Source organism: Pseudochaenichthys georgianus, chromosome 7, assembly GCF_902827115.2.
Source record: "Pseudochaenichthys georgianus chromosome 7, fPseGeo1.2, whole genome shotgun sequence".
Taxonomy (NCBI): Eukaryota; Metazoa; Chordata; class Actinopteri; order Perciformes; family Channichthyidae; genus Pseudochaenichthys; species Pseudochaenichthys georgianus.
Window position 1 is genome coordinate 5338523 of NC_047509.1, and position 21754 is coordinate 5360276.

At 40.5% G+C, this 21754-nt stretch overlaps 2 protein-coding genes across 2 annotated transcripts in view; both read right to left on the reverse strand.

Moving 5' to 3' along the window:
- Positions 1–9679, reverse strand: part of LOC117449435 (probable phospholipid-transporting ATPase IIA) — a 47800-nt gene extending 38121 nt beyond the window's left edge. Inside the window, exons 1-6 of the mRNA XM_034087116.2 lie at positions 9520–9679; positions 6879–7023; positions 5083–5196; positions 4779–4887; positions 3271–3329; positions 2425–2476 (exon numbers count right to left, since the gene is read on the reverse strand). Of these exons, the coding sequence (XP_033943007.1) occupies positions 2425–2476; positions 3271–3329; positions 4779–4887; positions 5083–5196; positions 6879–7023; positions 9520–9587 (547 nt within the window). The 5' untranslated portion in view covers positions 9588–9679. The remainder of the gene's footprint in view (positions 1–2424; positions 2477–3270; positions 3330–4778; positions 4888–5082; positions 5197–6878; positions 7024–9519) is intronic.
- Positions 9680–11101: 1422 nt separating this feature from the next.
- sall4 (spalt-like transcription factor 4) lies at positions 11102–18480 on the reverse strand. The gene is made up of 4 exons (XM_034086174.1): positions 18240–18480; positions 13557–16019; positions 13158–13459; positions 11102–13064 (listed from the first exon to the last, which is right to left on the reverse strand). The coding sequence occupies exons 1-4, from the start codon at positions 18304–18306 to the stop codon at positions 12630–12632; spliced, it is 3267 nt and encodes a 1088-aa protein (XP_033942065.1). The 5' UTR covers positions 18307–18480; the 3' UTR covers positions 11102–12629.
- Between the last annotated feature and the right edge of the window lie 3274 nt (positions 18481–21754).

A 21754-nucleotide genomic window follows, 5' to 3' on the forward strand; every position in this document is an offset into this window, starting at 1 on the left:
GGAGGAGAGGCGAGAGCTGAAGACTCATAGAGGAAACACATTCACCCCTAGGGGGCAACAAGAGATAAGCTTGTATCCATCTGAGTTTCACCAGATACAAAAGGTCCATTTAAAGTCAGACTACTATCACCTTAACAAACAACAACAGGGCGTACGCAGGAATCCTGAAGTCACATGTAAGACCTTTCAAGACCTTTTTTAAGACCCTCTCCATACATTTTAAGACCTCATCGCCACTTGGAGTTCTAACCGGTTACCTTGGCGACACACTTTACCTCACATTGACTATATACAGTATTGATTGTCCTTCCTCCTTATCTTCTAACCATTTGGACGCAAACTTGCATTTCCCCATAACGATGTTGCTTAGCAACCGGCGTAAACGGACCTCCGCGCTATCAAGCAGTGAGCGTGCGATGTCCTGTTCAGATGACGTCAAACCCAACGGGATGCCATCAATAAACTACACAGAATCACACGACACACCTACGCCATGATTACATTCAGGCAGGCTGTAGAACACAACCTCTTTGGACACTTATATACTTATTGAAAACAAGCTACTTTTAATTGAACTATTCATATCTTAGACTGCACTTTAACTTTTATCCATGTATTTTTTCTTTTATGTTTATTTTATTAGCTTTTATTTTTAATGACTGATTTTAAATGCCATTTTCTTAATGTCTTTCGTTTTTTGTAAAGCACTTTGAATTGCCTTGTGTTGAAAAGTGCTATATAAATAAACTTGCCTCGCCTTGCCTCGCCCTGCCTTGCCAAATGTAATACCTTGGAAAATGCCGTTTAATACTTTTTAATAGCCTTCATTTTCGCTAAATTGATTAATCAACTTGTAATACTTTTTAAGACCCCGCGGACCCCCTGCATGAAGGATTAAAAGACTTGTGTCTCAGCAAGGTTTGGTAAAAACGTGTCCATGCATTTATCTTATTCATCAGCATGATAAGAAGTCGTCTCGTGTCAGACAGCTGGAGAACTAAATCAAACCAAAAAGGGAGATCCATAGCTGCAGACTGGAGCCCACTGGTTCCCTGCATGTCAAACCAGTGACTCCAAAATAGAATCATTGGTTTATGAAGCCCTGGATGTATTCGGGCCAAAATACATTTCTTATCTTCCGATACTTGATTGCTCGATCGTCTGCTTTCTGTCTGCAGTCAAAACTAAACATGGAAAAGCAGCGTTTAATTATTATACTCCATATAACGGGAACAAAACCCTCAGAAAACGGCAACTCTTAACTTATTTAAATTAAGACAGAAGACTTTTATTTTGCTAATGACTTCTCACTGCCTTACAAATCAAATAACTATTCATATCTTACACTGTCACTTATTCTTGTAATGTATACCTTAGTTGTTTAATTGCTATTCTTTGGCTTTTCTACGACATGTTGAAATGCGTTTATGTTGCACTCCATCCTAAGCACTCTGAATTGCCTCGTGCCGCAATGCGCTGTATAAATAAACCTGCCATGCCTCGCCTGACGAGAGGACATCCCACTCTATTCTCGGAGGCATTGATCGGGCAAGTCACTATTTTTACATTTCAACAGACGCTGGAAGCTTCTGTCAACTGTTGCTGCTTTCCGAGTTTCTTCTGACGTTTCAAGTTAACAACCTTTTGGGCAATAAAATCATTTAGCACAAATGAACAGCAGCGCCTCCTGTGAACGGGACACAGCTGCGTATCGCTTCTGGGGCCGACGTGGACCCCATCCCCCCCCGCACCGGCTCACGTGCGTCATCCTGCCCAAAACTCCCAATCCTGGCCTAGGCTCTTCATAATTGACCTAATGGCCTCCACGTGGACGAGAGACAACCAAGCTGCACATGTCCAGTAAAACAAAGCTGTTGTTGTCCTTCCTCCAACAGGAAGTGGCAACAACAACAACAACAACAACAACTAGATTTACCTCACATACAACATGTCCCTGTGATGTGATTTTTGATGCGCTGTTCCTTGGAGGTACTTTGAATTCAATTGTAATTTTGTATATGTGCAAATAAATAAGTGCGATGCAATTCCCCATTTTCGTGTCATCACAAATCTTCTCTCAATCCTTATTTGATTATTCAGATTACGCCTTTCTCTTTGCATTTGATATCTGTGTGTCCTTCCATCTTCCTTTTCACGGTCTTCTCATTTGAAAGACAAAACGAGTTAGCGAAGATGAGGAGGGAGCCGTGTTTTGTCTACATTACCCACTCTCCACCGCGCCGCACTTTGAGTGATAGTTTAGTACTGGACTCAATTACAATTTAGACAGTGTAGGACTTCCTGTCCTGGCTCAGGGCTAATCCCTGCACCTCAGCGCCTTTCCTTTTAAACAAGTCACTTCCCCGGCCGGCCAGCCATCCAGCCTGTTGTGGTGATCTGGATGAATGACCAGCAGATGTTTACCATTTCTTTCCGAGGTCCTTAAAAAGATCATGTCAGCAGGAACTCGCTGGTTCTACAAAAAGAAAAGCAGAAAGAAAAACATCACTTTAACATCCTGCACTTTTCCGTAGAGACGTTTAGCTTTTCATGTGCCACATTACCGGCAGCCAGTCAGTCACAATAATAAGCCCCGCAGCAAATCATCCTGTCGTGGCCCGAGCAGGACCCTTCCCAGGTTTTACACTCTGCCTGACCCGCTCCCTCCACGACACAAAACCCATTCTGCATCTGGACAGCTTCCCAAAACCTGAACCGGGCATGGATTATTGACCGGTGGTGAAGTCAAAAACATGGCAGCTTCTTTTGTTTCGCCACTGCTGCTTCTGAGTCCTAACATAACTCTGGATCACTCAGTCATATTAGAGAAGCGCCTAGGACGACACGTGTGACCTTTCCTTCAGCTGCTTTGAAATGAGGGATCCAGAAACAGGTCTCACTTCTCATGTTTCAAAGCCCTCAGAGAATTCACTCTGCGACAACAGATTCCCTCAGAAAACACACCAAATTAGATATCTTAAAAAACGACACTATCAGATTTCATGATGTCAAAAAAAATACGTATCAATGAAAAGTACTTTATCGAATTTCTTTGGGATCTAATTAAAAAGGTATTCTAGGTTCAGTTTGACAGGCGGGGACTCGGCATTGATCAGAAGATTACAAAATCTTTACTAACTCTTTCCACCTCTCTCAGCAGCGCAGCACATTAACAACCCCCTCGTTATTCGCTGTCATAGAAACGCTAACTGGACAGTCGGGGGAAAGCAAAACTGTTCACAGATGTGGATGAAACGATCTTTGACAAACCTTCTCCACGATTATAAGATCTCCAACCTGGATGCCGCTGCTTTTAACCTTCACGGTGCCTGGAATAAAGAACAACATGTCACGTTGATGAAGTGTTTCTGACAAAGATATAACAATTAAGAATCTGGAAATAGTTGAACATGGATTTGAGAGCTTTTATAGGACTGATCCCTCGGACATCATATCTAAAAACACTGATGAAATGTAATTTAAGAACATGAGTTTCTTCTCCTCGGTGAACCGTTGTCCTGCGTGCCTCGGCAGTAACCCCAGTGAATTTGGGAAGGTCGTTTTCTGTGCAGATTTGAAAGAATGCAGGGGGAGTTGATCCGTTTCTCTCATTCCATTTGGAAAGAGCAGGCAAAATTGTTTGGAAGAGATCACTGACCCCTGACGTGACCTCAGGGCTTTGCATATGCAAGACATTAAAGCGCATTAATATTGCTCTGCGTCCGGGCTTCAAATTAGTGCCTCGCTTCACTATTGCAAAAAAAACATTTGACACATTTTCACAGCAGCCTTACGACTCAGAAACTAAATGTGGCCATATATACATTTATCTCACGCACATGCTTCGCTTAACACATGATCAGAGCTGCGACAAGACATCTATTTAACCGATGTGTTGATCAAACGAAGATTAGCCTGCAACAATGTCCGTTATTGATTCAATTATTTACATTTTTCATTCACTTTTGAGACATTCACAAGCTCAATCTACAGAAATGTGAATGTGTATCGCTTTTTTCTCTCAGAAAACGGATTATCTTTGCTTCTTCGAGCGTTTCTTCAACACAAAAAAAATGAATAAATCTCTTTAAGTCGTGTGAATTCATTTTATAGATTTAAAAAAAACAATTTAATTAATAATAAGACAACTCGAGCACATTCTTCCTATGCTAGAAAACAACACACCACGTCCTGACACCATAAACCTTCTATAAACCGCGAGATATTCTCGGGGGCCGCTATCATGGAGGCAAGCAGTCGTCGTGTTTATGGGTAAAACAAGCTGCCACATGAAAGGGACAAAGTGATGGAAACCACAAGAGGTCCCCTGCTTTTTATTGCTGGTAGCACTTTATACCGAGGCGGCCTCTTATGTACACTTCTAAATCTCTGCTTTGAATTACCCCACCATTTCCCCGAGCCCCAATAAGTTTGAACAGGACCAACCTCGTACAGTTAATAGACGCTGATGCTGGGGAATAAGCAACATGGCTCACCAACACAACCAAAACATATTCAATGTTTCCCTTTGAGTTTCTGATCCAAAGTTCAAGGTTCTTTATTTGTCAGACGAACATAGCTACAGTGTAGTAATCTTGTGTCACAGGCTTCTCCGACAGAGCAACACAAAACACTGATAAACAGACAAATATAGTGCAAGTAAATAGTGCAATAAGGGTCTATATGCAAGTCACTGAAATATGATATATTAGGTAAATAGATAAATCATTTTTAAATAGCGGCCAGATGAATATTATGGATGTTGTTTCGATCCGTACCTCTTGTTGAAAGCTTGCTGTAAATCTGAGAGTTCACTTCTTTGTCTCGAAGGTAGCATCTTATTTCTTCAACTGCCTCTCTTATGATGGTGATAGCCAGAACCAGACCCTGAAGAGTGAAACATGTCCAAATTAAATAGTTATTTCTCCTAAATATAGAACAACAAATCAACTTCATACATGCTAGTGCTGTGGCTACTGTTACATTATTTCCAGCAAAACTAAATGCTATCAGAATAACTTCTGAACACTGATGAAGTCAAAGGAGTTGATGGAGGGTGATAGTCAGTGAAATGTCACGCACCAGAGGGACCCAGTAGGTGTAGAGCGGTCCTAGTCGTAGCTCGTTGATAAACTGAGAGCAGGCCAGAAGCAAAAAGTACAAGTTGAAGAAGTACTTGAACTGATTAAACAGCACCTGTGGAAATAAAACAGAGAAGCAGAGGGTTCAATATTTGCAGCGTGGTAAGTTATTGTGTATATGACAGTGGATTGGCATTTGCTGCTAGGCCATGACTGATTTTGATGTGAATATTTGCTTTTATTTTAATCAGAATTTTGTTTGTTGCATAAAACAAGCCTTTTAAAGAGCCTTAGCCGTTAGGAAAATCCGCTTCAACCATACATTTGCTGGAAAAACAGGGTTCCTGCAACCTATCATTTAGATGTTTGAGTTTATTAATCCAGGATTACATTTCATTATTTTTTTTTTTTTTTTTAATAAATCCCATGAGTCCTGATAACTTCATCAAGAAACGTTTTTTTTTAAAATAACAGCCATCAATTTATGCAAAAATATGAAAGAATTAATCCAAAATTGTGTACAGTGTGTTCCTACTCTTTGTCCTTATGAACAATCGATGTCTATGTGACAATATGCACACGCACTTGCATTAGTGTCCACCTGTGTGCGTTCACATTACTTCTGTATTTCCAACACGACGAAAGTGGAGAGCAGAAACAATGAAAACATAAAGACTTCGATACGTTCCAGTGAGAAGATGTTCTTGGCGTGACCGAGGAAAAGAAAAAGCATCACAATTTGCAATGCAAAAACACTTTGCTCTCGTCTTTGTGTTTCCAAACAAATGTGAGCTACCTTCAACGTCTGACTTCATAAACACGAACACGGCCATCAGGTCTTAAGACAAACAAATTCATACGTAAATCAAGCCGGGGAAATGCGAGGGCAAAATCACAACGCTTAGAAAGAAAAAAACCAACCAAATAACATTATCTGGGGGGGAATGTTTTTGTTTTGTGATCGAGATGTAGATCTGAACCCCGGACATCCCACCGTGTCTAATAGTTTTACTTTTGCTGTTCTTGTTAATATCTTTTGTTCTCAATGAGACGGTGTGATACAATTAAGATATAACATGAAATGGCACCATTTACTAACATTCTGTACATTCATACATACACATACTCATGGCAGTGCATCCGTCAGGAGCGGCCCTCTCGCACGAGTCGCAAAGTTAGGTAAAACATGTGTGCTAGCATAACGAGGAATGCTAATGTCGACATTTTGGGTTAGACTAACAATTAGCAAACAAGACTACATTAGGAAGGAATGTATATGTATATTTAAAATGTGAGGCATGTATCTAAGCTAAGACAATTATTCACTGTATCAACAAGTCAATTAACAGAAAGCTTTTTACACCAAAATGATAAACATGTGCTCGTTACAGCCTCTTTACTCTGAGCTTTTTCTGCTTTTTTATGTTTTATATTATTGTAACCTGAATGCATTTGGGTTTTGATCTGAAGGTTGGAATCCATTTCTCATATCTAGACACAGCCTTGGGTTATAATGGTCCTCTTTCACTAAGTTATAGACTAAACTATATCCGTAAAATAACCATCAGATCCACCATCCTTTGACTCTCTTTCAAAATAAGTCATGAACACAATGTCCACCTTTTGTCCCTGGTTAATATTCTGGGACAAGATGAGGATGCTTCCTAACGTAGTGTATGATAGTGTTTTTGGTGAAACACAAAGTGACCATGAGTCAGAGCCACGCTGGGAGGTGGGTGGTGGTTTTGGGGGTGAACAGGAGGAAGGGTGGAGGGGTGACCTTTGACTGACACTAACCGCAGGCAGGAAGGTGAAGAAGTTGTACTTCTGGTTGTTAATGACATTCCTCGGGTACCTCTGCTCCCTCTTTTCTGGGTGGCCGAGCCACACGGTGCGGGGACGGAAGTCGCCCATGCCACAGCATCGCGACCACGGGCAGCACCTGAGAGCAAGAGTGGGACACGCATTAAGGGATATCTTCTGATAAACATCCAATCAGTACATATTCTTAACTTCAGAAGGAACATCTTCCGTGTGACTCATTGGGTTGTTTTGTGTGAAGCTGTCATTCCAGTCACATCTCTGAGTTAATGTGTTGCTCATTTCAGCTTCAAACCAAAGAAGAGACGAGGCTAAAGGTCCATGACCATGAAGTCGGAAGAGATTATGCTTTACAAGATACATATGAACTCAATCAGGAAAAGGGTGGCCACTCCCTCCGCTCTACACAAACACACACATTAACAATCAAACTGCTTTCTTAGTATAATGCACACGTAAACACAATAGGCCTCACAAAACAGATCATTTGTTTACAGATTGTTGTGATAACTTTGCCGTGGACACGAACCAGTTCCTCTCCAATTAAATATGCAATTGCTGGATTTCCAGTACAGCTTGTATGAAGAGATATGTCAGTGTTATGATATTTAAAGATGCAAAGCATGCAAGTTTGTATAAGATAAGATGGACTTTTATTAATCCCCGTGGGGAAATTGTTTCTCTGCATTTGACCCATCCTAGTGTTAGGAGCAGGCTGCCATTTTGAACAGCGCCCGGGGAGCAGTGTGGGGAACGGTGCCTTGCTCAGGGACACCTCGGTAGCACTTGGTCTTGCCGGGACTTGAACTGGTGACCTTCCAGTTGCCAAGCCAAGTCCCTATCGACTTCGCCACCACCGCCCACTTGGTATAGGATCAAATACAATAAGGTGCAAGAGATTATTTACTTTGTGGTACAATTGTATCATTAACTTCTGGCAAGGACACAGGTGTAAATAATAAAATCAACGATGGCTGAGTTGACGGTTTACTGTGACAGCTGAATAAAATTGAGCCATCGTTAATTATATAAACAACAGCTGTGCTGTTCCCACCATGACAGTCAACATTCCTGCTGTGAAAAAGGCACTTTTGTTGTGTTGCCAATAGTTTCTTGATCAATTGTTTACATGGTATAAAACTAAGCCCCACACGGAGAGGGAAAAAAGTGCTACACCTTGTTTTACTTCTATAACATATTTTGTACAAATACTGAATAAAGCTCATTCAAATTCCCTAGAACGGAATTTAACAAAATATCTTGTTTTGTCTGATAAACTGTTTAACATTAGCTGTATACGATTTGTTCATCGTCAAAACCAATACATTTTTCGTCAACCTGAACCTACTAATTAATCAAACAACTTATCAAGCTTTAGTGCAGATCTTGTGTTTTTAATGTTTGGTTTGTTGTTTTCAGCAGATCTATGGAACAACTATCTGCTCAATGTTCATGAAACATGATGGAAGGGAGTGTCAAGGGCCAAGAAGCACGTCATCACACAGCGGGGAGTATCCGAATCACATTGCGGATAAACTAATTATTTCCCCCTTTCATTAACATTGCGAGACAGGTCATTTGGCAACAGCTGAGGTCTGCATTCTCAAAGCTCCCTTCTACTTGATAGATAGACACTTCAGCTTTATTTGGTACATCTAGCTACAGCAAATGCAGTCTAATACAAAAGTCCTTCATGCAGATTATAATGCCCAGCTTTTGTTAAAACTGGTTTTGAGTCCCCTTTGTGATGATTTAAGGGTGTAGTTTGTGGAGCATTATAAAGAGATATGTTTCTATAGTTACATTGATAAAAAAAAAAAACTGAAAGCCACACATTACAACGTTTGTGAAAGTGAGATCTGTTGGATGACTATTGCATATAAACTGGTAACTGAGAGTTTAACCACCATGTCAGGTTGGACAGGTGAATTGGACACAATGATAGCCATCATGCTTGACTAGTTATACTGCCAACTCAAGAACATACTGTACACAAAGCCGCGAGCTACAGATCCGTATCTCTGCATAATAAACAGCTTATTTCCAGACATGTTGTCTTTGTATGTGATTATTAGAGGAGGTGACATCACCATGACAGCCCGGTCAGATTATTGGCTGCATTTCAGCACTGTGTCTGCCCTGTGCGTGTTTTCTCCATCATCAAGAGGCCTGCCCCTTTATGTGCAAATCACACATAACCATACAAAAGGCATCATTTAGCCAGCATGTTAATTTAAAACATGGTATCGTTTTAAATCAGGGCCTACATTTCAGCGTAGTATCTGCCCTAGTAGTATATTGGCCCTAGGACAGTTTCAGTCTACAGGGCACATATTGACATGGGCGTCAAATGCACTTGCTACCCCGGAACAAGGATGTCTCTTGGAGCTAAAGCTAGCAGTTTCTGAGCTATTATAAACGGCCAGAACGTGTTCAAAAACATGCATTTATATATTAGCCGTTGGATTTCTCCTAACTGATATTTCAAATACCTCCACTGCTAAGCTAGTTTTAGACAATGTCTCGCGCTCCGGTAAACAATTTAACGTTAGCCGACCAGCGAAATACGTCAACAAACGGATCCATATTAATATTCTATGCCGTATAACGCCCTTACCCATTCCTGTTTTTACTGTCGTTTCTTTTCGGCCGCCTCACGGGTTGTAGGGGGATATTGTCGGTCATTCCTGCAGCTCCCGGTTAGCGGGTGGAGGCTGTTGTCAGTCCGCCTGGCAGGAGCGGTTTCTGGGCGGAGGCTCCCCGGCTGTCACTCACACGGGACGGTGGGGACAGTGAGCAGGTTTGCACTGATGCTGGATCTGTTAGCTTACAATACACCAAGCACACTTTATGTCATCATGATTCACTGATACTTCTATTTGATTATAAATATAGTTGACTTTTGTTTCTAATATTTGTTTCAAGGGCTGAATGCTTATTTATTTATTTTCTTTCATTTGAGTCACTATAAACATCAATTTCATAGTTTAGCTGTTGATAATTTCTAGGAAAAGGCACCATCAGAAGCAACAGGGGATAATGTGTTTATAAAAATACCTGTCATCATACTTCCATATAGACTAAGGCATATTTTTAGGAAATAACTAAGCAGTGGTCGACATCAGGCTTAGCCTACCAAAGTAATCCCACTGCACCTAATGGTAGTTTTGAGGTTCCATTTTCTGAGCTACTATATTTATGTTCCAATACATTTTCATATCGTTTGTCCAGGACCCTTATTTAAGCAGCTTTTGTTACTTGTAACTCTGATTTTTCTAGACTAACCTCTACCAGTTGCCTAGTAGTAGCTGATACTCTTTTATACCGAAATGTCAAGTAGCAAAGTAGCCTAAAGGTCATGCATTTAAAATGTTACTTCAGTTTGAGTGCCAGTATTAGCAAAACATATTTATAAAGTGCCTAAAGTATTAGTTGCCTACTAGTTATGCAGAATTCCCCTTCTAATGCTAGCAGCAAGTATATGCTTCTAAAACAGGTGTAAGAGCTATGTAGCTAAATGTAGTAATGTAGTGATAGAGCTTTGAATTCAGATTCAGCCAAGTAAGAGGAAGAGCAATCTTGTTTTGATTTTTTTGAGTATCCTTCTATCTCTTAGTGTTTCTATCTCTCGCCACGCATCAAATTCATGCTTAAAATTGTTATTGTATGTTCTTATTTTACTTTGAATGTTTGGGCAAGTGTTTTGTTGTCTTTGACAGAATTAAACCAAATGGTTTCACACACAACAAAAACTGAACATGACTTATTGTAAAGTTGTCATTTCTAGTGCAGGCAGTGCTGCTTACTCTGTAAATTGGTTTAAATGCACCAAAAGATTTGTTTCATAAAATATGCCACTGTATAGTTGACCTTAATGAATTGTGAACATGATTGGCAAGTATGCTTCAGTTGTAGATGCAAATAGTTGTTCGTTGAGAATGCAAAATGAGAAGGGATTAATGGCTACTGGTGGGTCATGAGCATACTAAGAAATACCCGAGTCAACTGAAGGTGAATTGATGTAAATAAGGGATTTTATATGTACATTTAAACTGCGGGCATTTCAGTTGGCAAAGGGGGAGATAATACAAAACTACACTATCAAATTGGCTCCCTGCCAGCTGTGTTCAGTCAGATTGTGTCCTTCAATAAGTGTGGGTACAGCGCCAGTGGTGAAGTGAAGACATCATAAGCATTGAAAAAATCAACCTGATTTTATTTTTCAAAATCAGAAAATATTAAGGTGTAGGAAACATTTGAAAAACATTTACATTGTAAACAGGCCAAATTGGCTCAACATCACTTTAATTGTAGAGACCAACCTGAAAGCAGTTTTGACATGGTTTGCTAAAGAAAGGCACAACTTGGCAAATGCATATCGATAAGGAATGTACAGCAGGGGCCTACAAAGTACTCTGACCATTCTGAGTTGTGTAAAGTGTCCAGTGATACATTCATTAGTTCAACTCAGCAGGTTGAGAATGAAAATCTCATCATGTACTCGAGAATGTATCAGAAAACATACAGCGCATTGCGTTGAGAGAAGGGGGCACGGAGGACAACTAAAATCTAAACGAGGTAGAACTTACCCCCTAACCTCAAGCATTGTGTGAATTATAAATTAATGATGCTACAAGTTGATACGAAAAAAATGAGTCTGACAATTACACTAAATGGTTGTAACACACAAAATTGACAGGAAGGAAAAGTTAACAAAATTGTTGATTTGCCTTTTCCCCTCTTAGCCATCACAATAAAAAGCAGTGAAATGTAACTATAAAAATGTAAATGTAACTAAAACCTGATATAAAGTGCAGGCATGAGAACATCGACCATATAGAAGCCTTCAGAACTCAGCCAACTAAATTTGAATCTTCAGATTTACAAGTGGAATATGTTACTTTTGTTGATGAAAATATGAAATACAATGCTATATTATTAAACGGTGCAACACATACATTTATCAGTATGAGAGATCCTCAATTACAACCTTATTGTTCAGTCAATGACACGGCAACAATAAACAAGTCTAGTTAGGCACTTGACAAAAGCTTGAAATCATTACCTATCTTAACACTGACAACAATAATGAAAGCCTATTTTGTATTGAATGAGATCCAAAATAGATGAGTGAACTGTTGCACCTTGATTTAATGGACAAGACACTTGAATAAGTCAGTCTGCTCAAAAGCCCTTTCAAAATGAGACAAGCTAATGACATTTACCACTACAAAAATGAACAATGTCATAAATCCTTTGGCACACAATGAGTTAAAGTAGTCATTCTAGATATATACGGTTAACTACACCAATATTTCTGAACAGTGAGACACGGTTTCCTTTAAAAATTCATGCCCTGAAACTTCCTATTAAAGTCAAAATCCTTCACAAAGTATCAAGGAGACAGTCTGAATTAAAGCACTTTCAAGTAAGTTGTACATTCAAACTTCTGGATAGACAGCAAAACAAAAGTCACAGGAAAAATACCCGTATATATATTTATATCAAATAAAATACAACTACAGTAGTTATATCAATTCCAACAAAAAAACAAAAAAACAACACTTGCGAATCATTCAGATGAGGAGAGAGACCGCTGCAATGAAATTACTGGAACCATTCAGTTCTCAAAGGTTCTCACTGAATATCGATTGTACCTCATTCAAAAAGGGAGACATTCAAAAACTGAGTTCATTTGGTAAATTGAGTAAAGGCTAAGAAAAAAGCCTAGTTAACTGCAATTTTACCCTCCTCCATGAAATGTTGGAACTGCATTTTTGGCACGATGCTGGAGCTGTTCTTCTCCATTTCGGCCATTGAGCCAGACAAGCCCGAGTGGGATCCATCCATCTTCATGAGGCCCCCAGTGGAGCCAATCAGAGGCCCACCAGCAGGGCTCCCTGGAAGGGGGACGCCACCCCCTTGGATGACAGAGATCTCATTGGTCTTCATGGCCAGGCCTCCACTGAAGGCAGCAGCATACTGGTTCCACAGAGACTGTTCAAAGTTCATTGGTGGAGGACCCAGGTCTTTGGGGGCCTGCATCATTTCTGGCATCATCTTTGCCTCAGCGCTCATTGCCATCAGCGCCATGGGATTATCCAGAGACAGGCGCTGGCCACGCCGCGACGTGTTGTTCCACATGTGAGTGCCGATGTGTACCTAGAGACAAGACAGTTCATATTAATCCCATCACAATGCTCGATATTCGAGAACTTCAAAATACTCAGCCTTTGTCAGACCATTATGACTTACCTTTAAGTTTCCCTTGGTGGTGAAAGCCCTGCCACAGATATTGCAGGCAAATGGCTTCTCCCCTGTATGAGTGCGCTCGTGGATCTGCAAGGCGCTGGCAGATGAGAAGTTCTTGCAGCAGACATGACAGATATGTTGTTTGGATGATCGTCGAGGTGCGCTGGAGATGGACGAGGGCATGGCGGTTCCCTGAGGCATATGGGAGCTGAACAAACCGTGAGGGCCCAACGGATTCTCTGAAGAAAGCTTCATCTCCAGACTATCCAGACTTGATGGCATCCTCATGAACATGTTGCCAGATACTTTAAAAAAAAAAAAAAAAGGTGAAATATTAGATCTAAGCATCCAACATGACAACCTCTAAAATACTTTGATTAAATTGTTTTCAAATAAACTCACCATAGTCTCCATTTGTGTATGGCATGCCAGGTTCCTCTTTGATTGCTTTGGGGGTGAAGCTGCTGGAAGATGTGAGGTCAAGAGCTCCACTTGACTCAGTGCCACCTTGAGCACCGCCATCACCCTCTGGTCTAGAAAAACTGTGGGCAAATTCATTACTGGGAGCCTCAGGAGATTTGCTACAATTTGGGTTGTTGTTTAGTGGGGAAGATGAGTGATAGGATATGGCCGAATGGTCAGAAATGGCAGGGCTGCGGCCGTTCTGATACTCCTGCTCTCTGGGAGGAGGTAGGCACGGTCCCTCGCTCTCCGAAGCAGTGCTGCTCTGTCGTTTCAATTCAAGAGCCGAGGTCAGACTCTTCAAAACTTCAAGGCTCGAAAACAGGATGGGGGGTGTCTGATTCTGTGGTGGTTCCTCAGAGGCGGGCGGGAGGGAATCTGAGGTGTCGTCTGGTTTCTGGGAGTTCAGCTCTGGCTCAGGATCTTCCAAGCTTGCTTCAAAACCATGGATATCTGTAGAGTTCTCCTCCGACAGAGATAATTCCATGGCTTCTGCTGCTGCTTCAAACGGGGTTTCTGGCATAGGGGTGTTGGGGATCTGCCCACCCATGTGCATGCGGATGTGCTGCTGCAGAACCACAGCGTTGGTGAACTTCTTCTGGCAGATGGGACACGAGTGCTGCATTTTAAGAGGAGAGTTAGCCCTGTGCACTCCGTAATGGGCTTTAAGGTTACCCTTGGTGGAGAATGCGCGCCCACAGATTTTGCACTTGTAGGGTCTCTCACCGGTATGTGTGCGGTAATGCATTTTGAGCGAGCTCTGGCAACTGAGGACTCTATGGCAGATGACACACTCGTTGGGGTCGTTGGTCCTCTTCTCCAGGCCATCCACCATCTGCTGAAGTTTTGCAGTTCCAGAGCTTTGTTCACCTATAAGGGAATTACTGTTCATATGATGCAAGGCGCCTATCAGTTCTTTAGTATCCTTCTGATGCAGATCCACTGCCGTTTCTTGTCCAAACACATGAGAGGAAATGGTTGCGGAGATGTCGCTTGTAGATGGGGAAGGTCTCTGGGGAAATGGGTCCCCTGCGGAGCTGTCAAATGTCTTCAATGATGGTACAGGTGACTGTTGGAAGCCAGCAGCTGGCAGAGGCAACATAGGCTTAATGTCGGTCATATTTGATTCGTCCATGGGCATAGACATGCCATAGGGAATGCCACTGGTGGTGGGGATGTTGTCAAGGTGCTCGGGCACAGGATGTGGGTTCATGCCGATGTTAGGATACTTGTCTCTATGCCTCTGGAAATGCACTTTGAGGTTTCCTTTGGTTGTGAAGCGGTTGCCGCATATATTACACTTGAAAGGCCTCTCGCCGGTGTGAGAACGCAAGTGAATCTGGAGAGCACTGTCATTGCCAAAGGACTTTCCGCAGTACTTACACTTGTGCCTGTATGCCGAGTCGCCATTCTTTGGTTCTGGAGGGACAATCGGCATCGCCGGCTTCATTTTTTTAGAGGACTCAATGTCTGCATGGACACTGTTGGAGCCGTTAGTGAAACCCATGACAACTGGTGACTGTGGAAGTTGTCCTGGTAAACGGCTAGCCAGATCTGGGATTGCTTTCAAAAGGTCAGTTTTAGAAGTAAAAGATTCCACTGCTTCAGGTAGACAGGGATGGATGCCAACTGGCAGAGTTAATTTACCTAGCTTCATTGCCTCCATAGAAAGGCTTTGACTGCCTGTCCTTTTTCCTATCAGAGCAGCTGCAGCTGACAACTGCTGAGAGAGATGTGCGCCAAGGGCTTTCAGAGGGTCCATTACTGCCCCTACCGATGACTGCAGACAGTTTGGAGTCATCATGGATACTTGGATTCGAATCTGTTCTGTGATCTGGATTTGCTGTAGCTGCTGTTGCTGAAGGCAAACTAACTGTTCCAAGATCATCGGGATGGCTTGTATGGCTTCCTGTGATGAGATCAGAGCTGTATTATTGGAATAATGTTGGGAAACCGCCACTTTGGTGTCTGCCATGGTTTCAAGAGTGACATTTGTATCTTGCATTTTGAGCGAGTGCTGATAATTCATCTCAGGGCTAGTAGGCATCCCCGTCTGATCATGCTGTCCCGAGTCCTCTGCGTTCATGTTGGACTCGTCCTCTGTTCTTTGCAGCTGGTCTGGATTGGCATTTAATGGGGATTGGCTGCTGGACTGGCTGTCATCCTGGTCACTCATAAGGTCGCCGGGGGAGACTTGTGAATATCCCTCAGGCCCTCCATTGCCATCTCCATTTTTTTTCAGGATGAGCCCTTGCTGTTTTTTTGTACATTTTTTCTCATGCTTAACATATTCTTCTTCATCGAAGAATTCGGCACAACACTTTTTGCAGACCCTGGTGTCGTCCATTCTGATCCCTTTCCCTTCATTTCCAATCTCCTCAACTTGATCATCACGAGGAATTCCTTGAGAAAAAAAAAGAGGGTACAGGGATTTAATAATATGCTTTGAATACAGTAATGACAATATCTGACCAATACAATTAGTATAACAAGTATTGTAAAAATATTCCCATTGGTAATCACCAAGAAAAATCTAATTGTGGTAAGAACAAGAAATTATCTAAAGCATTTTTTGTTCGATTATTGTTGCCATTGTGACACATAGATAATTCGATTCAGTGGTAAACTGTATTCATTTGTATTGTATGATGTTCCCTTTCTTTTGTCATTGGGTTGTTAAAGTCTTTGAATTTGCCTACAGGGCCAGCAGAGGGCAACCCTGTACCTTTGACATTACCCTAAACAATGTCCAGGAAGACAAAGAGCCACAGGCATTACATTACTGCGTTTCTGAAATACTCCACCAAGGTACTTTGCTCAAAATCAGATCAGTTGTGGGACAAAACGTGTAACTCCTATAACACGCAGAGAAATGTAAATCTAGTTTCTGCAATAATTCATGAATATCTATAAACTGAATTTTAAGTTCTTGTTTGTAACAAAGAGTAGAAAGGAAAAACAAGTTTAAGTTTTGTATGCAAACAAGGATTTAAAAAAAATGGTAATTCTATGTTGATTAGCATGAAGCAGTTTCACAGCCTGATAAGTGCTCCAAGTGAGCATTTTAATTTGTCTGCTAACCAAGAGGCCATTTCACAACTGGGTGTATTGTTAAATGCTAATGCCTCAAAGAAAGGGGGTAGACCACCTGTTTGCATTTGCCCGAGGAAACTGTTGGACTTGTTAATAGCTCACCAGGAGGCGTTGAAGCAGAGTAGCAAAAAGAAAAGTTGCAAATAGCATTACACTCTGAGCTTTGAGGAAACAGTACGAAGGACTCAACCACACACATTTACGCACCAATACAGACGCTCTTATCATAATGTAATTAACTTCGACAGAGTTGAATTTGTAAATAGAGATAATATTTAACAACTATTGATCCCCCAAAAGTCCCAATTTGTCGATTATGAAGTAAAAATTAGGAGGCAACGCTCTAGTTTACCACTTGACGGCGCATGACCTGCATCTGATCACCTATGGTGGGATACATGACACGAGGTCAGACTAACCATTCAATGCATGGACCTAAGTGATTCACAAAATATGAAATATTTCATCAAAAACGCTTTTTTCCTGAAATATAGATACACATCACAAAGCTCAGTAGCTGTCCTGTTAGCAAACTTTCCCAATTATAAGGTGAGGTATAACTTGCGCCAGCAGCTACGGGAGCTTGCATATGGCAACACGAAAACGCACCCCCACCCAGTCTCCACAAAAAGGCCACTGCTCCATCCCCCACCTCTCCACATATGTACGAAAGGAAACAGTCATGCATTAAACTGGGGGATTTATTGCCTTTAGGTCAGCTTACTCAGAGTCCCATTTCATACAGTTCTTTTTGGGCAGCTTTGTTTAAAACCCTCAATATCGACGATCGCTTGCAAACAAATTCCACCAAAACATGAATGATCAATAAAGTTACACGAAGTTGAAATATAATTTGCAGTACAAACAATTTCAACAAAACCACTTTAAATTCAGCCAAAGAGCGTTGAAGGCATACGCACTAATATTTGCCACCAAATGAAAGCGACGTTTCATGACAAATTAAGCCAAATGTAGAATCAGAATTATATGAAAGTAAAATGATAGGCCTACACATAATACACCCAGACCATCGTAGACATTCATTCTTAGCCACACAACTACTCAAGTAAATGTGCAATATATCAATGAATCAACAGGCAGCAAAAGAGGCTTTAATTAAGCCAAATAAGTTACAATGTTTGCAATCGAAAATACTGCTCAAACGATATCGGTTTAGGAAGAAATTGTAAAATAGTACATTAATCAAACAGAAAAAGTTTCAAAATGTCTCAATGTATCGTCTTTCTGTTAACAAAGTATAACAAATTAGAGTGTAGTCGTTTAAAACCCTCCTCGCGGAACACCTGTATTGTGTTAAAAATGATTTCAGATTTGAGTCCAGTGACTGAGGCTCAGTTCTTATTTCTGGTCAATTCAAACAGACAGCAACAGGTCAAAGTGCGAGTGGAACGATGTGAAATGCAGCCCCCAACTTTTGAGATAAAATGTCGATAGTTTTGCAACATGGCATGGCGAAGCTGTATGTTACGTTTTTCGGGAAACAAACAAATATGTTGTGCGTAAACTTACCATTCTCTAACGCACCGGGCTCGTCGGAGTTGATGTGCTGCGGTTTGGCTTGCTTGCGCCTCGACATGATGCAACCATCAGGAGCAAAGAGTTGCCAACAATATTTCCTCTCCTTCTTCTACAAATTTCTTCTGCTTGGCAAATTAGTCCCCCTCAAGTAGAAATGCGCATGTCAACGTAATTATTATTATCAATAATGCATTGCGATTCATCACGGTCCTCTGACAGCTGATTGGCTCCAGTCCAAGTGCTCACACATTATTCAAATGTGCTCCCTATTGATGAGCGGAGCGCGGAGCCGGGAGGGGGCGGGAGGAGCTCTGCGAGTGGCCGGGCTGGCGATGGAGGCAGGGTTAATAACACCCAACTCATCGCTCTCTCCCTTGTTCCCGAAATATATATATATTGTCGCCGGCAAACTCAAGCGACATAAAGATCAGTCAAACAACATGATCTTAAACTGGTAGTCTGCTTTCAACCTGTGGCACATTTGACCCAACACACTGACACATTAAAAGTACATCACCGATGCATAAAGTGAACTTACATGCGTATAGGCCACTGTTTAAAATGCATACAAACAATGTGTGTTCTGTTCATGCCCACAATTTACCTTGATCCTCCTACAGCATAACAGGGTTGTATTGCCATGTAGTTTTGCACATACAAGGATTTGTCTTGGTGTTTGGTCCACAGTCGAAAAGTAAAAAAATACAATAAAAAATTAAACAAGACTTCAATCCTAATTAATGTTTAAATATATCATATAGTGGAAGGAACCTTTATGATCTGTGTTGCAGTTTTGGTACAGTAAAGGCACGCTATATTAATCTGATCATCCTTCTCACAATATACTCTTATAATAATCATTGGAGGAGTTACAGATTTCCAAATACAGTCAAAAGGTTAGAGTAAAGTTAGATTAATGTACAGGAATGGAGGTTACATACACATCAACTTTGTTTGCACAACTTCTTTTAGACTGACATGTATTTATGATGTACTGTATGTTTATAGAAAAGGTTACGTCAAATAGTATCCAACTATGATAGGAATAAGACTTAAGGTGCATTATTGGTGGAGGTTGCTTAGGTCAAACAAGGTTGTAATTTACAACTATGCAAAGTAACTTGTGCCGCAGCCACAGAATGTATCCTTTGGCTATTATTCAGGTTAATGCAAATTATCTTAAGCCATTTCATTGGTGGTTATGTGCATTTTTAACATTTAAATCATACAATTTCCTATTTATGAGGCTGTTTGTCACATATATTTTCAATATGCTGAGCTCTAATGCTATAAGTCTAAAACATACTTCTATGTCAGGAAAAATGACATATAACCGCAATATTCGTATCTTTTGTGGCTAATGTAGAGTAATAATTGTAATTTATACAAGGGGGAAACTTTAATCATAACACCAAAAGAGGTATAATCAAACAACTGAATAAATGATCAGCTAATCAATAAACCAACCTAACCTATCTTCTAAAACTAAAATCTCACAGTGATTCCTCTTCAAACCTGAGGGTAAAGATCCCGACGTGTGCGATGATAACACAGAATGTACGTTGATCTGGCCTTACAAAACAATCCCAGACCAATACTTTAAACGTATTGATGTTCAGAGCATGAGGATATGAAGTATGCTGGTACAGGATATATAACCTGCCTTACTTTTACTTCATTCTCAGATTACCTTATGCAGGCAGTAATTTATTTTTGGAATGTGACAGAGACGACATGCCAATCTGTGTTGAAATGCTGCTGGGGTCATCTGATCATAGCGGTGTGGGAAAATGCATTATGGATACACATTTAGTATTCATGAGGAGTAGAAGTAGAAGAAAGAAAGGAGACAAATCTTCAATGGGGCTGATGTACAAACAAGAATGATATTATAAACTGCTCCTGGCTTTCAGAGAGTAAACAATGCAAAAATAAACATCACACATTTGTGCAGAAAGAAGAGTGTAAGGGTAAAAAAACAAGACTCAACACAAAGTCAAGGACACAGAATAAACAAATTGAAAGATTTACGTTCATAATAATGCAAAAACAAGTATTAAGCCATGCAAATAAGGCACAATTCATACACAAGGCATTTTCAAAGGGCTTTTTTTACATTTTTTGAGAGCTTGACTTGGAAATACAATGTAGAAGATACAAATAAAAAGGGAAAATACTTTTAGATATATTAATAAATGTTATCTGAAATATCAGAATCATGTTTGTTTCTGAGTTTTCCTGTACAAGCTAATCGCATATAATGGTGCACATATTAACACTGTAACACATATTAACACTGTAACACGTAAAGATGTCACATAAGACCAAACAAAGTATATCAAATAAATGAGAACATTGATCACAACACAAAAGGAAGATTAATAATGAAGCCATCAGTTTTTACTTAATTTCTTTACTTAAAATGTTAATTTCAAGGACAATACTATAAACAAGCAACAGATACATACAGTATCCAAGAATGACAATTGTAAACAGTTGTAAAGTACAATTTAACTCTTGGAGTTTAGGTGAGCAACAGTAAGTGCTTGATTTGAAATGTAATAAGTAGTTGTTATCATACATGATATTGACCTTTTATCATTCCATTTCAGTGTTAGACTCTTCTACATCTGTTAATGCCACAGCTGATAAGTGTGAGACAAAGACAAGCCAATATATTCAGATAAACAAATGCCCTCTAAGGGAGTGGGCTGAAGGTGAAAAAGAGGGGAGTGCTGTCTAGACGCTTTATTGCCCCAATAAGAAACTACGCTTGAATACGCTGCGTTCAATCTAAACAACCCAAACTGTGTGCAGCTGTAAAACTGCAGTTGTGGGAACCGGAGTAGTATATCATCCACATGGCATAAACATTTTAGAAAAAAACAATTATATCATAGTAAATCTTTAAAAATGGTGAGATACATTCATCGAAAATCAAAATAGCTGATCATATGACTCACAGGAAAGATGAGTGGAAAATCGATCTTGCTGCTTTTCTGTGAAGGCAATAACCCATATAGAGCCTTTCAGAGTTTCCTGCATCTTCTGTTGAAGTGATAATTGCTGCTGAGGGGATTTTGTAGTGGTCAATGTCAACAATAACTGTTGCAGTGAGCACAGAAACATTCCATATATCGCATCCTTGACCTGACGTGACCTATCAGACAATACTGAATATATATTGATCACTGATGGACCCCAAACATTTACTATTGAGTATGTTCTATATCCTGACCTTTCTCTCATTCCCTCTGGAGTTTACAAAAGAGAACGCTGCGAGATGGAGGGATGTCATGTTTTTCTCACATGTGTCATTTTCCGAGCTTTACGATGACCTTGCAGTGAGCAAACAATAACAGCCTCAACACTTGCTGAGGAATTGTGAATTGAACATGTGCTTTTTAGGACTCAGTAAAAGATGAAAGGCCCAGGCCAAACTTGAGAATGATGAGCTGTTTCACATCAGTGTGAAAATTAGAACTACGGTTCGAACAAGCCACATT